The sequence below is a fragment of the Hetaerina americana genome, unplaced genomic scaffold, assembly GCF_022747635.1.
Source record: "Hetaerina americana unplaced genomic scaffold, ioHetAmer1.1.p SCAF_12, whole genome shotgun sequence".
In the NCBI taxonomy this organism is placed as follows: Eukaryota; Metazoa; Arthropoda; class Insecta; order Odonata; family Calopterygidae; genus Hetaerina; species Hetaerina americana.
The window spans coordinates 8,693,120-8,709,900 of record NW_027286292.1 but is presented as its reverse complement, the minus strand read 5'-3'; the positions used below and the strand labels follow the sequence as shown (position 1 = coordinate 8,709,900).

At 37.3% G+C, this 16,781-nt stretch overlaps 1 protein-coding gene across 1 annotated transcript in view; it reads right to left on the bottom strand.

Annotated features, from left to right (window-relative positions):
• The window catches only part of LOC139685798 (uncharacterized), a 58,884-nt gene that overhangs the window by 21,348 nt on the left and 20,755 nt on the right, over nucleotides 1-16,781 (bottom strand). The window contains exons 10-19 of the mRNA XM_071582916.1: nucleotides 15,992-16,136; nucleotides 13,817-14,086; nucleotides 12,247-12,522; nucleotides 11,711-11,896; nucleotides 10,860-11,075; nucleotides 9,063-9,338; nucleotides 8,283-8,421; nucleotides 5,956-6,077; nucleotides 5,661-5,812; nucleotides 3,253-3,857 (exon numbers count right to left, since the gene is read on the bottom strand). Coding sequence (XP_071439017.1) covers nucleotides 3,253-3,857; nucleotides 5,661-5,812; nucleotides 5,956-6,077; nucleotides 8,283-8,421; nucleotides 9,063-9,338; nucleotides 10,860-11,075; nucleotides 11,711-11,896; nucleotides 12,247-12,522; nucleotides 13,817-14,086; nucleotides 15,992-16,136 — 2,387 coding nt within the window. The remainder of the gene's footprint in view (nucleotides 1-3,252; nucleotides 3,858-5,660; nucleotides 5,813-5,955; nucleotides 6,078-8,282; nucleotides 8,422-9,062; nucleotides 9,339-10,859; nucleotides 11,076-11,710; nucleotides 11,897-12,246; nucleotides 12,523-13,816; nucleotides 14,087-15,991; nucleotides 16,137-16,781) is intronic.

Here is a 16,781-nt window from a genome sequence, read left to right as displayed (position 1 = left end):
TATATATATATATAGTTTCCTTGACTGGGACTTGAACCACGAACCTTAAACTATTCAGGCTGATACCCTGGCCTAAAGAAGGTCTCAGAGAAGGCCTCAGAGAAGGCCAAAAGCACAAACAATCTAAAATGTGAGGGTTCTTTATTTTTCATCTATTTCATTTTGTGTTCTATTGCACCATCCAAATGTTATATATACCATTTACACAGTAATCAACCCAAGGTTGGTTTGGGAGGTGATGGTAGAGTTCACCCAGTGCCAAGCCCGACAGCGTGTGAAATTTATACATCTGAGTAGGGGGCCAGTTCCTTTCCCGGTGCCGGTAATGGTTTCCAAGGAAGATCTGGTGCCCGAAAAATCACATAGCTTGGTTGGAGCTGCAGGTGCCCAGAGACTTTCCTGGGAATCGAACCCGGGACCCTCCGATCAATAGTCCAACAGTCAACCCCCTGGACTACCGCAACCCACAAAATATAGTAGTAGTAGTAGTTTTGAGGGGAGGCGACCGACAGCTGAGGTCATTTGCGCCATAGGGGATGGATAGGAAAGGATGAAGGGTGGAGAGAAACCCGGCGTCGGCATTAGCCTACTCTTTACGAAAGGCGCCAAGGGGTCCGCGGCTTAACGTCCCATCCGACGGACGGCGTACTCACTCAAAGTGCCCTCCACAAAGCACCTCAAGCAGGGATCGAGATACCTCTGAAAAATATTCAACACCGCCGGGATTTGAACCCGGGCCCTCTGGGTGGGAAGCCAGTACGCTAGCCCCCGCACCATCTCGATCCCCCACAAAATATATATATATATATTATATACTACCTTGATCAAAAAGTTCCCGGAATAACCACCGTGTGGCGCTCCCATCGTTCCGATTTGAGTTCTGTTTTTTTTGTTAAATTGGTACATCTGTTGTTGATATTCCCTTTAAATCTTAGTGTCATAACTTGACATTTGCAAAAGTTACGTAGCCAAGAGTACATCTATCTCTGTGTGTGTTGGCGATTTTTTACAATTTCAGAAATGGATTTAAATTTGCAACAACGAACTTGTATTAAATTTTGCGTAAAAAACGGATTTAGTGGCGCACGGACGTTGGAAATGTTGGAAAAGTGTTTCGGCAACGATTCTCTAAAAAAACGGTCGTTTACCAGTGGCACGACCGGTTCAGAAGTGGTCGTGAGTCAATCGAAGATGATGAACGCAGTGGCAGACCATCGACATCGAAAGTCGGTGAAAAAATTGATAAAGTAAAAGAAATGTTGGTCAATAACCGCAAATTAACCATCAGAGAAATAGCGGAGGACTTGAACATTGCCTATGGATCCGCCCAAGACATTGTGGTTAATGATTTGGGTTTCCGTCGTGTAGCATGCCAAAAGACCTCAATTTCATGCAAAAAAGAGACCGTGTTGACGTCGCAAAAGACATGATTTGCGAGGCTGAATCCGATCCCACATTCATCAAAAGGATCATTACTGGAGACGAGACGTGGGTTTATGAGTACGACACGCAATCCAGACATCAGGCAAGTGAATGGCGTTCACCAAATGAGCCGAGACCAAAAAAACCACGTCGTTTTCAGTCAAAAAAGAAGGCAATGCTGACGGTTTTCATGGATTACAACGGTGTAGTGCATCATGAATTTTTGCCAGAAGGCCAGACAGTAAACAAAGAGTATTATTTGGGCGTTATGAGACGTTTGCGTGAAGCAATTCGCCGAAAGAGACCAGAAATGTGGGCAGAAAACTCGTGGATTTTGCACCATGATAACGCACCGTCGCACAGTGCTATCATTATTCGTAATTTTTTGACGAAAAATGCAACAAATACCATCCAACAGCCACCGAATTCACCTGATTTGGCTCCCTGTGACTTCTTTCTGTTCAATCGAGTTAAAAAACCATTACGGGGAACGCGTTTTAGCAGCCGAGAGGAAGTAATGGAAAAATCGCAGGAAGCACTGATGGACATACCGAAAACCGACCGTTACTTTTGCAAATGTCAAGTTATGACACTAAGATTTAAAGGGAATATCAACAACAGATGTACCAATTTAACAAAAAAAACAGAACTCAAATCGGAACGATGGGAGCGCCACACGGTGGTTATTCCGGGAACTTTTTGATCAAGGTAGTATACATACATTCAAACACGAAATCCCGCCAAACGGCGAATAAATACTCATATATACAGAAACATATATAAGGAAAAGGGATAGGAACACGTATAAAGGACGAACACAATAGAGGTGGGGAAGGCGGAATCGAACGGATCACAAGAGTAAAAATATTTCCTCAACCGGGACTCGAACACCGGATCTTTCCACTTGCCGGGCGGATGCTCTTAACCTTTAACTTAAGAATCGGGGCGCTTGGCGACATATAAGACCCACGGATCTCAGGGTAAATTACATATCCTCGATAGCTCAAGTGGTTAAGAGCATCCGCCCGGCAAGTGGAAAGATCCGGTGTTCGAGTCCCGGTTGAGGAAATATTTTTACTCTTGTGATCCGTTCGATTCCGCCTTCCCCACCTCTATTGTGTTCGTCCTTTATACGTGTTCCTATCCCTTTTCCTTATATATGTTTCTGTATATATGAGTATTATATATACATATATATATACATACATACATATATATATATATATATATATATATATATATATATATATATATATCTACCCTGATGTGTGAATATTCACACGCCGTATAGGGCTTAGTACTGGGTGATCTCTACCATCACCTACTAAACCGACCTTCGGGTTGATTACTGCGTTTAGTATATATATATAGAAAAATGTTGTTCTTGATCAGAATAGAATAATAATGATTGGTTCAACTCTTTTTTTGGCTAAATCGACCAGCCATCAAGAGTACATTGTTCTTAGTAACTTTTCCTGCACACCATGGACCAATGATGGACCAAGCAAGCAACATAGAGTGCAGGTACTAAGGAAAATATTAGTCATCAAATTAACACTAAATGAGACAATTACATAAAAATAAGTTTTATTTGCAGAAAATAATTCTATTTTTCATATTCAATAAACTAAAATATTCATTTATATAACTTTTTTCAGGCAGACATGTAAAAGTATTGAAGGTTTAGCCAGACAATTGGTACTTAATCTATGATTACATAAATGAATTTATTACTTGAACTATGATTAAATTTTTTTTGATATAGAAAATAAAAATTGATTCATAGACATATTTCGACCTAAAATGAAAACAGTAATATCTAAAACTTACCGCCTGGAATTTGCATATGTAGCCCCCGCAACTTTTTCATAAGTTAGGCTGTATCGGCATGGGTAAGGATTAAGGTCATTGTCTGTATAGAGACCACCATAGACTTCATTGTGCTCGTAAGCATGTGGAGGCAGGGAAGATCCACTGTTAGGGCCACCATGTCCATGGAATGGTGCAATTGGTGATGGAGGAAACTTCCCATGTCCAGGGCCTCCATAGGGTGGAATTCTTGCTGGCTGTGAACCAAAGAGAGGAGCTCCTGGCCAGGGAACAGAGGGATCTGTTGAGCCATGGGGTCCATTTCCAATGTGAGGGCCACCAATGTGGGGACCACCAATGTGAGGGCCACCAGGGTGGGGGCCACCAATATGAGGGCCTCCAATGTGGGAGCCACCAATGGGGGGACCACCCATGTGGGGACCACCAGTGTTGGGATTGAAACCTTGAGGACCTCCAAAGTGAGATCCACCATGGGCTCCCGAACCACCACCCACAGAGCACTCGCGTTCTGCATACATGGCCCCACTCTGGGTTTGAAACCCTCCACTGCTGACTGATGAGGAGGCATCACTGCTCAACAGACATTGATTTGTATTTATCCCAGTCTGAAAATATATTAGAATGTCAAACACTTTCTTTTATCAAACTTTCTTCTACATCTAACTTTGAACTTAGAGAAATAATATTCAAATCAATACTTATCACATTTTACATATTTTAACACAGAAATGATATATTTGCAATATATTTCATGTGATGAAAATTTATTATTATTATTCAGAATACAGACAACATCCAAGATTTAACCATTCAATTTCTAACCAACCAAAGGAATTGATCCATTGTACGATGACTCTTGGTCACCTTTCTACTATGGAAAATTTGATGATTTTGCTGAGTCCACTGAATCATTTAATAGGTAAGTGCAAAGCCATTTGGCATATCTGGCTTGAAGAGGGTTATATGATTATCTTGTCAGATTCGTGACTGAGAAATATTTTTCTCTCTTAAGTGTTATCTTTCTCCAGATTGACAGTTTCACCATCTAATAAGCATTCTTCTTCAAACAAAGATCACAATTAAAGGTTTTGTTGTGCTTTTATGCATGCATTATTGTGGGGAATGGTCTAAAGAGCCGGTCAAATAAATTTCTCCTAAGCATTCATTATACGATAAACTAACAAAGTAGTGCAGTTTTGTGGTCATCTTTTAAGGAATATAAAGATTCCTATTAAGTGTTGATGAAAGAGTCGAGTCAAGTTTTCAGAGCATTGATTAAAAAGCAATGATCTTCAACAATATAACTTTTAGAAGGCTCAAAAGAGTTTCTCATATTGATCCTTTAGCAATGCATGGTTATGTATATGGGATTGAGCGTGAATTATCATTTGCCATATCACAATGCATATAGTTGACATGGATATCATTTGTGGAAATGCCCGAAATTATTTAAAAGAATATGGATATTATTGAATTGCCATATGGAAAATTAAGCATGAATAAAATGGTGAAAGCAGTGAGCTATTAATAGAAGTAAGTTCTGGGATAATAATATGATGAGACAAAGTTTAACTCAATTACTGAAGCATTTGCAGATATTTTGTTTCAGTTTACTGAGATATTTCTGGCTGAGAGTTAACATGAAAATGTAGGCAATGAGTAAGGGTAATATGAAATTGCAAATGGCACTACATCAGTCATAGAGCAGGATTCACCCCTTAAATTTATAAGTAAATTAACAAAATTGAGTTGACCACCCGTCATTTAAACTAACTGCTTGATTTGAGAAATTAAACTTCCATCCCTATTAAACCTTACGTACACTTCCTTTCCATGCATTATTAGTTTTAGACATCATTTCCTGGTTCCACCTCCTATTTCAAATTATTATAATTATATACTTTTGCATATCTATGCTAGGTAGCCATTTTTATAGGTATCTCAATTAATCTGGAATTTTATAAATTTACAGTGCATGAGATGCTATGAAAGTAGCTTTTAATGGAGTCATCCACTGGTGCACATCACGATGCAACAATTTCAAAGTGTAAAAATAATTCAACTTAACCAGTATCACCATCAAGGTAAATGATTTTTACACTTTGAAATTGTTGCATAATATAAACTTATTAAAACATGATCACAGCAAAATATTGAATTGCAGTATTTAAAGGAACCATTGATATAAATGACTGTCATTTAAACAATATTGTTAATAAATTTCATAGACTGCAAGTATAGTCAATATGATTTTCAAACTGTAAATGAAATTCCACTGCTCACAGACTTGCCAAACATTCTGTTTTCCAGACCTTCAATTTAATTTCACCATTAATATTTACCTAATTTCAGTGTTAAATTTAAAATATAGGCACAGATAAATAATACTCCAGTAACTTAGTTTTTACCTGACTCAAGAAGGAATAAGAGCGGCAATGAAATTCTTGCTCAGAATCACATGCTCTCTGGCAGCTAGAATCACTGAAAAGTGATATTGATTTGTCCACATGGAGCAATAGCCTATCTCGTTGATGGTTTCTGTAGATGCAATTACCCAGTACTATAAAGAGAAAGAAAGCCATGGTGGCATTTATTTTTACAGTTAATGATCTAATGTTTCATATTTGTCAAAATTAATGCAAAAATCATTATTTATATGGCAAATTTAATAGTTCCTATATCAGTAATGTGTTTCTATCTCACCTGGGGCACATTGGTTTTCTATGTAATCCAGGTCAAGAGATGGTGTAAAAGCTTGTGGTTGAGTGAAACGATCCTCTGAACTAAGACGACACTCTCGAAGTCTGGGATGGTAAGTAGCAGACCTGAAAATAAACAGTCCAATTTATTTTGCATGATGTTAAATGAACTGGAGTAGGAACCATTTACCCTTCAGAAGCTCTCTCTTACAGGGTTCGTCCGGAAAATAAGTGTACTGACTCCTGGGCTGGGCGCGCCGCTCCAGGCGCGCCCAGCACCGCTCTGACGGGCTGCGATTGGAGGGGGGTATGTTGGCAAGCGACGCTGAAAAAGGCAGTCGGCTCTGAGCTGTGGTGTAGTGAGGAGCTCTGTTAACGCGAACCTCCACGCTCGACCCACGTCACGGAACGCGATGCCGAAGTTTTTGGAGCAGCGTTATTCCATCAAATTTGCGCTAAAGCTTGGGAAATCGTCTACCGAAACTGTCGGTATGATTAACCAGGCTTACGGGGAGTCAGCCATGTCCAGAAACATGATCTTTCGGTGGCACAAGATGTTCGTGGAGGGCAGAGAAGAGGTCGACGACGAGTCTTCGAGAGGTTCCCGATGATGCCTTCGCGGGAGCGTTCCAGGAATGGGATCGCCGCTGGAACAAGTGTATCGACTCACAAGGGTCCTATTTTGAGGAATATTAGCTTAAGATATGTAAAAGTGTAATAATTTTTTTTCCTGAGTTCAGTACACTTATTTTCCGGACGAACCCTGTATGATATTGCTACAGACAAGAGTTGTAAAATGTACTTGCATAAGCAGGCAGAAGGGATACAATTGAAAATTTCAGAGGATCTAGATGTACCTCTTTAAAGAAGGAAATTATACACTTCAAAACACAGCTTGTAAAATTTTCATTCTGCTACTGATCGGAAGGCCCATGATCAAAGTTAAATGATGCCACTGGACACCCCCAACTTTTCCGAAGCTATGTGATTTTTTAAGTATTCGAGGTTCGTCCAATTTATGCGTGAACTGAGGCCATAAAAACTTTACTTTGCAAAATTTAGCCTACATCGATTTTGTCCCCTTCAAAGTTCTCTCCATTTGTTGCTATGCACTCATTCCATCTTCTTTTCCACTGTTTAAAGCACCCTTGGAGGTCCTCAGCAGTTAGACTTTTTAGTTTTCTTGTTGCTTCTTGCTTTATTGTATCCACATCTTCCCAGTGATGTCCCCTCATCACATTTTAGCATTTTGGGAATAGGAAAATAGTCACAGGGTGTGAGATCTGGCAAATAAAGAGGATAATGAAGGATGATAATAGAATTTTTTGCCAGAAACTGGCGAGCAATCAATGCTGAATGTGCAGGTCCATTTTCATGGTGAAGGATCCATCCATCATCTTCAGTTAAAATAGTGTGCACTGTGGATTTTCCTGAATTCAGTTCATCAGCTATCATTCAGACAGTTTTTCGATGATCGGTAAGGAGAAGGGGCTGCACACGACCAATGTTGTCATTAACACAGGTGGTTGCAGGTCGTTCCGGCCGCCCATCAGCCGTGAAATCTTGTCAGCCATCTTAAAAATGCTTATTCCAATTGAAACTAGATGTCTTCTTCAGAACATTATCACCGTAAACAGCTGTCTACATTCAGTATTTCTTGATAACTTTTCCTGCACTTCACCAAAAACTTGATGTTGATTCGTAGCTCCATCATTTTGTCAATTTCCATTTTCGACAAAAAGTAAAACAAGGACAACAGAAACTAACATAACTGGCACCATACGCACAGCCAGACAATCTACCAAGCGCAGACAGCACATTGGGTCTGGAGCAACAAGCGTTGCTAGTGGACTAGTGTATAGTCAGCGTCATGGCCATCAGTTTGCATATTTATTGGCCGGACTACATATTATCTTCCTTGAAAGCCACAAATGATTCATGGAAAGGAAATTGATCCCTCTGATGTGAGAATTTTATATGATGTAGGGTTTATAGAAGCAAAGCAGGGTTTGTAGAAGGTATTTATAACCTTGCTTACTGCACCAGCCTTCTATTGACTAATGTGATTGGCAATACACAACTATTGTGACCCTGGGCACCATTTTGACTGATAGGTATATTGGAAAGAAATATTAATCTGGGGAAAAATAATTTTTTATTAAATAGTTGCAATATTATTAAGAAAATTAGCCATACTCTACTTGACACATAAGCTGTAATATAGCATTTCATTCAAACATGCTATAATGAATGTTTGGCTTTGGGGCTAAAACAGTAAAAATAGTAGTTCTTGAACCGCATTTTAAAATGGAAAATAATGCTTAATATTACCTGCAAATGAACTGCTTCTCTTCAAGACACCTATCCTCACACTCAGCTTTGCTTACTCCAGGGTATCGTACTTGGTCAAAACCTTTCAGTTCAAAATTGGGATGTCTCTCAAAAGTCCATACCAAACCACAACCAGGAGCTGTGTAAGGAAATAAATGGAACTAAATCTGGGTATGCTAATAAATTACTTTGCATTCATTTAAATACCGTAAGTGATTTGATCATTTGTAAAATCACAAAATTCTTCAAATAGGTAATTAGAAAACTTATAATTGAAAGACATTCTCGAGTTAAGAGAAAAATCAAATTCCACAGATAGGTTAATTAGGTAATCAAAAATTATCTATGAAACACTTTACAAGTAAGGGGGAGAGGTAAAGAATCCAAACTGCATATTCAGGCAGAGGAGAAAGAGGATGTTATTTTAACCAGTGCTTTTTCGCATAGGCAATGATAACGTGATAATGAAATAACAATCCATGACTTTTGTTAGATCCATATATCATTTTGCTCCACAAGTATTCAAATCAGTATGTAGCAACTTTCAAGGTGAGCATTAATCATCATAATGACTAATATATAATGATCACTGGCTAAGCAAAAATATACTTAATATCATATACAGGAAACAAGTAAAGGAAGTAGGTCTGTAAAATTTTGTGAGATACTTTTATAGCTCTATACCATTCATTGCTGTTGTTTGCAAGATATGCACCTGTGATCACACCTCAGTACATAAGAAAAGATATTTCAATGACAAAAATGATGCAAATATCTTACCTTGCAGGCAGACTCTTTCAAAATATGCAACGCCAGGAGTTGCTCTGAGATCAATACCACTGGTTTCACTGTTGACCTCAAGTCCTATGCAGTCATTTCTTTCATAATGGAGGTTAAAAGCTCTGCAGCGTGGGTCATCTAAACATCTGTGAGCACAGTGGGCTGATATACCAGGTATACGATCCCTGTACAGAAGGCCAATGCTCCTTTGGCCCTGCAGCTCAAATCCAGATACCTTCTCCCATTCCGGACGACCAGATAGCACACAACCTCCTCCTGTACCAAAAGAATAAAAACCTTATATCCATTTATTTTGGCATAATTCTCGTAAATAAACAGATAAAGTGCTCTTTCAATCCTTTTCCATAAAAAATCATAATGCCATCAAACTAAAAAAATAAGTGCCTTAAATAGTGCAAATTTTTCATATGCAGACAATGTTTTCATTGCTTTTGAACAAATGTCAATCTGTTTTGATTGTTATTATATACAATAGCAAACACAGCATTAAGATATGTAATAAAATGTTCATGGGATGCACTTTCTAATAATAAAGAACTATAGTTATGGCTGATCAGGTCCAATTTGCTGCATGCACAAAATTAGCTTCTGTTAAACCTAACCTACCTCTAGGAGTCCAAGCAATAATTAATTTTTTTTCTAGCTCATTTTTTATTAGACTTTCAGCTCCTCTCTCCTCTAGTACTGGGAAACAGGACTAAAAAATGGCCAGATTGATGCCATGAGGGTAGTTATTTATTAATTCAGTACATTTGAAAAGTACCAAAGAGCCAATTTAAAAATTGACAGCATTTTATTCTTCCAGAAAAATAGCATTATAAAATATTTTATTAAAAAAGATAGAATTATTTGCTGAAACCCTGCAAATAGTGCAACCCAAACATGCAACATAGGATAAATAATTGATCAAGCAATAGATCAGGCAGATTCAGTCATCTGTTATGGTGTAATTTTAGCAACCTGATCATGCCAGGAACTGATGTTTCCTTTTGGATTAACTAATTGAAAAACAGAATAGTTGGTTTGTTTTCAATAGTTTTGTAACTACTGAATAAATCAGGATAATATTAGTCATCACCCAGTGGTAATGAAACAAATTATCACTGATAAGGGGTATTCATCGTCAATATTGTCCTTTCTCAAAGAAGTAATCACCTAACTCAAAGAAATACAGGAGATGGTGCAACAACAACTTTTAACTGAGTTGTCTGCTAATATGCATTTAAATGCAGAAAATTTAATGTTCAAATCCCAGTCAAGGCGAATGACTTTTACAATTTGAAATTTCTGCATTTTAAGTGCTTCAGAATTACCACTCATTCTCAGTTGTAGAGCATTGGTAGGTAGGCAGTTTTTTTGTAATGCAACACTCATTTGGCCCAAACATCTGCAAAAACATTCCTTCAAAGCACACAGATGGGAGCCACAATTTTTAACCTTATTACATATATTACTGAAATCAACTTTTAAAAAAGATATCACAAGGGTAGTCATCTGTATCAAATTCAAATGAAGAATATATGATGAGCGCTGTTCAATAAACAGTCATTATTGATTTTTATTTGCATAATTATTGTGTACAAATTTCTTGTGCAAAGAAATTTCTTTGTGTGGGCCAACTTGGCCTATGAAAAATAATCTGGTGGTGTGTTTTAACTGCGAGTGGAGCTGTGAGTAATTCTTATACAGCATGAAAACCTTTCTGAGACATACAAGGTATAGTTACAATCTATGATAACTACACAAAGAAGTAGAAAAATGAAATTTGCACAGCACCTTTAGAATCATGTGTCCCATCCGGTCTATCTGGCATTGCTGGTCCTAAGCCAGCACCAGGACCTGAGCCAGGTTCCAAGCTAAGAGGTGGTCCAAATCCATGCCCCAGCCCAAGGCCATGGCCATGGTTATGGGACTGATGTTCACTCACTTGGCAATTTCTTTCATAATAGGTTGTGCCTGGTCGAGTCATTGAAGCTTCATTTCCAGCAGATGCTGAAATTGAAATGATATTATGGTTAACCTAGGCATTTTCTTCCAAAATAAAAGTACAGCAAACTCTCCAATATTCATAAATCAACAATCCTCATAAACTTTGTGAAATATGAAACTATGAAATTACATATGACTCAATAACATTTTGTATATTTGTACCATGGCCTACAGGACTTGTTGTCTCAGACCAATAATTTTAGATTCTTTCTTTCCTTCCAGCTCTCTTCCTTCATCTCTCCCTCCCTTCACCTCCTGATCTATCTCTTGATCCACCCCTTCAGCCCCCTTCTCCATTCACTCCCTCCATATCCCTCCCTCTCCTTCCCACTCTATATTCCAGCCTCAATCCTACCCTCTCTTCTGCCTACCTACCCTTCTCTTCTTCTGCCTTCTCTTATACACTTCGTATTTCTCATTAACCAATACTCACCACCCATCTCTCCCTCCCTTTATCTCTTCAACCCCCTCACATATGCAACATTAATATATTTTTGTTAGCTCTTGAAACACAATCAACAGTGATACTTTTTTGTGGCACTAAAAGAGTTTATGTGAGAATCTTAGTCTGGACAGAAATGAGCTAAATCAACTCTCAATTTCTTAAGTTAGCAACAAAATGAGGGTAATAAATTTACCTCTGTCATCACCACTGATGAAACATTGACTTCCACTAGGGTAATATGAAAATGAACGGCAACTGAAATCACTAAATGTTTTGCATCTTCTTTCACAGTCAGCTTCATCAGTTACAAGTGAAAGAACAGTGTCCAAATATCTAGGATATGAATTAGGTACTGAATCCAGGCTGCATCGTGTTTCTTCTGTAAAAATAAGATTAATCATTTTAAGAAGATGCATTGGTAAACCTTATTCATAGTATCAGTACTAGTCTCATATTTAGGTTTTAAATTTAAATATTTTGCAACAGTATTTGCAACTCACTGAAAATAAATCTAAAGGATATGGCCATTACACTAAAACTCAAGCTTACTAAATGACTCAATGAATGTTGCTCATGAATTAAATCAGTGTTCATTGGTTATGTTAACCATTACATATCTATTCAAATGGTAAAACAAGCATTATGAAATAGCTATAATGATTAATATTTTAATTGTTAAACAAGCATGATGATCTGATTACAATAATTATTCATTCTGGAAAAACATACGTGGAAGACATTGGTTTTCAAGATACTCCACAGTTGATGATGCATCGACATAATCTGTGGGTCTTGTTCGCCTGTCCTCTCGGCTTAGACGGCACTCAGCTGTTGTTGTGTCATACTCAGCAGAGCGACAGTCAAACCTGTGTTCTCTGAGGCAGGCCTCCATACAATCACGGCGACTTTGAGTGAGGATCAGTTTGAGATCATCATTGCCACGTAGTTCTTTCCCAGGTCGCCTCTCAAATGCCCATGCCTTTCCCACACAGCCACGAACATTACCTACCAAAATGGTAAAACAATGGCCGCATGAATGCATTTAAGACTGGAGAAATTAATGACGTCACATGTATTATTGTAAAGAAAAATTTCATTACTTTTGCATGAGTATGTGTATAAAATAGCATAAAACTTTAGAAAATAGTTATTCTAATTGCCCTCTGCTGTAGTAATAATATTCCATCATTTTGGACACATTTAGTGAATGCTAATTCTACATAATTCTGCATGATCTAGGTGACTTGAAGTCTCTCTACCAAAGTAAAACTTTTTTATGTAAGTGACAGAAGAAAGTATGGATTCCACTAAGATTTGCTATGTGTACATCATGACTAATTGGGAACTAAGGTTCAGCAAGTTGCATCCTGAAACAGCTGCTTATGGGAAGCAGATAGCATTTTTGTTGATATTATTTAATGACTTTATGATTCCAAATTTTAGTAGGGCCAAAGTGTATACCTATATCAGTATGCTACCTTGACAAGAGTCTATCTTTTTCAAATTATTCTAGCCATGGCCTAAAATATGGCAGACATAGGTTTAGCTTTTGCATGATTTTGGATTAAAGAATCCTTGCTTCCAATCAATGCTAATTATGTGTTTCCTAGATTTAAATTTTTCCTCTATTTTCTTGAAATGTTCCACTATTTTACATGAAAGTGTAATGAATACTTGTACTATAAAACATTAAGGTACTCATATCCACTTGACCAAGATATCTGTTATACCACTTATGGTTTATTGCACTGCAATATTTGCAGTAAAAAGAATTGTCTGGAAAAAATGCAGTTGGTTATGCCTAATGCATGCATGGAAAAATGGGGCTGAGAAGACCAGCTCTCTATAATCTCTTAGGTTATAGTAGTTGAATTAAATAAGAATATATTAATTTGTTTATGAAGGGATTTTTCATGTTGAATATTGACGAATGTCTGAAAATAAACCAGCAAGAAGAAATAATAAATAGCTATATGGTAACATACTTCCCAGCCGAACAGATAAAACTAAGGTTTATCAGGCTAAATGCAGGCAATATAGGAGATGGTTCCAAAGAAACTGCGGGAGATGCCGCAACAGTGACTTTAATGGAGTCATCCACTAATATTCATTTCAATGCAACAATTTCACAGTGTGAAAATCATTCACCTTGACTGGGATCCCAATCAAGGTGAATGATTTTTACACTCTGAAATTGTTACATTGAAGTAGGAGATGGTGTAGAGAGCCATTTCTTTATTAATGGAATGTGACTTTTACGGGAGGCAAATCAAAACCATTTTAGTTCGTTTTTACTTACCTCTAAGACAAATCTTTTCAAAAAAGCTTTCGCCTTCCCTCGGCAAAAGCTCACTGCCTCTTCCTTGAGTATTCCTATCCAGCTTGAAACATTTCATAGCTCCATAGTCCAAGCTAAATGCAGGACAATCAGAGCCAGCCTCCAGGCATCTCACGCTGCACTCGAGTGTAATACCAGGAGATGAAGCCATTGCGAGGCCTACACTTTGTGCAGACCGAAGGAAATGACCAGTCACCTTTGCAAAGGTAAACGTTCCGTCTTCACATTGACCTGTGGAAATAATTGTAGTTAAGGTTTTCAATTTAATGTTGAGGTCTCTTCCTTTAATATAATGCCCCATTGATTTTTTAAATTGAAATACTCTAAGAAAATCTAATTAAAACCAGAATCAAGACATCTGTATTTGTGACTGTACCTCAAATACTCCCTTAATCTATGCAATATGGAAAATCAACTCAAGCCACTTAGTAAAAATATCAGCATTGATATTTGGAACTTGCTTGATGTAATGATATGATCAATACTTTGAAAGAGGGAATTTAGTTTGGCAGTGTAGAACATTATCTTTTGTACAGTGGAGAAAATGACTGGGCAAGTTGCGGGTGCAGGTGTCGAAAAGATGGAGAAACATAACATAGTTCCATGCGGCCAGAGGAGGGAAAAAGAGGATGGGAAAAAGAATGTAAGGCCTGTATTGATGTTGGAAATGATACAGAACTCATGTACATGCCTACAAATTATCACTTCATCTTCTTCCTCCATTCTGTGATTAACCTCTCCCAAGGAAGGAGACCTCTTCCTTTTTTCCTTCAACAACTAATATTCTTTTTCCTCCCAGAGTGACTGCAAGAAATAATTTATTTCCAGTGGCCCCTCTTTCCCCTATCCTTAACTTATCTGGCATAAATACTTATATATTGTCCTCATTTTAGCTTCAGAGAAATTGCAGCATTTCTCAGCTTGTGAGATGCACTTTTTTTTACAGCAAAATTTGCCCTAAAATCAGCCTGTGGCTTATGGGTCAGGCATAAGCACATAACTTTGACTAATAAGTGCAAACTGATTCACCAAAAAAAAATACTTATTATTCAGTATTATTTCCCCATCAGGTGTAGAAAATGGTTGTTTTGGCTACAAATTTCAATAATATCCCTTTTTTGAGTCAGTAGTAAGCCACAGGGGGTAAATATTTTGTTGCAAGTACTTTCTTAAAAATTTCCCAAATAAATCATAAATTTATACAATGAAGCATTTTTAGTTTCATCTCACATGTGGTGTAGCCATGAAAATTACATGCATTGGGCTAAGGGTGGGGATGTCACCCCTATGCTAATACATATATGCATTGTATCTCCCAATGATTTGGAGTCTACAAGCATTCAAACTTAAACTGTATCAGAGTGTAGAAAAGGCATATAAAATGGTTGGTTTTAAAAATTTCAATAATATCAATTAGTAAATGCAGATACGATAAAAAAAATGTATTCTCAAGTGCTCTTTACTGGTCAAAGTTTCCACTGTAACTGCCACTTGAATATAAAAGAAAGGTTATTATGAACCAACTTATAACATCATACCAACTGTAGAATGAAATGGCCATCGATTTCTAGTGCTTGTGGTTGAAAAAGTCCTGGTGGAAGGTTGAAAGTGGGACTCATAATACCTTTTTTTAAAATGAGAAATTATCAATGCACTACATCAAAGTGAAGAGAAGTGAAAACTAAGGTTGCTAATGCAGAAATGATTTAACAGTTGTGATGACAAATGTCTAGGGTTATATGATGAATAAACATTGATAAATGTGTAGTGGCTATTTTTTTAACTCAGCTATGCAATTTTCTTCATAAAGTGTTAATATCAAAATAAACTAATCCTTTTCTGTCTTACCCAAGGATATTTCCAAAATTCTAACATGAAAAATCAGACTGCATCTTATGCACCTGATAGACCAGGAAATATGGTACCTATGATACACATTATCAACAAAGAGTACTAAGAATGATCATTAAACCTGCTGATTATAAATCTCAAAGACAACTTGCTCATGCATTAGCATTACATACACTCACCCTTCTAAAAAGGGGAATCTTAATATATTTTCTTTGGGCACTGAGCGTTCCAAAATTGATGGTAATGTGAAACTGTGCTAGGTATAGTAATAAATGATCAACTTACTGATGCTACATTGTTTTTCTGCATACACAGCATTTCTTTTAGGGATTAATGCCACATTATTCAGGGATATTGAATCATCACTGCTCAAATAGCACCGTTTTTCTTCAGCTGCATAGGTGAAAGATCGGCAAGTGAAGCCTCGTGACTGTTGAAAAATAAAAGAGTTCTCACTAGAATCCCACTCATTGTAAAGTTTTTTACAAGTCTCTGGCTTCATATTTACATACATGTTCATGATAAATATGCTTAGGGCTAACATGTGAGATTACAACAGGGTATGGGAGCCAGTAATTTAGCATAAACATACATCTCATTTCATTTTGAATAATGGATGACCATAGGGTATTGGCGGCAAACTTGATAAATTTTAAGAAATAATTATTGCAACAAAAGTTTCAGTAGAGACTAAAAAATATCTTAGTGCTTCAAGTGATGGAGTCACAAGTTGGTTAGGATTATCAGTTATATGTGCAAGAAGAAAATCTGTTGTGCATATTAATATGATTTCTAATCAGAGAAGGTAGAAAATGATGAAAGGTATTAGATGGACTCCATATGAATCAGTCAAGTTGCACAAGGTCTTTTGTGGTCAAATATCCAACAATTTGTATTACTTGTCTTTCACTTTACTTTGACTGTGGCATATTGGCACATTGTAAAAAGAAAAATTGGCAAGCTACTGCTCCTCAAGGTGGCAATGTGGTAGTTTTACATTAGCTTTATGAAATCTTGAGTGTAATCGCCCATCAAGTGATTAATCATGAATATGATATCTCTAGTATATCCTTCT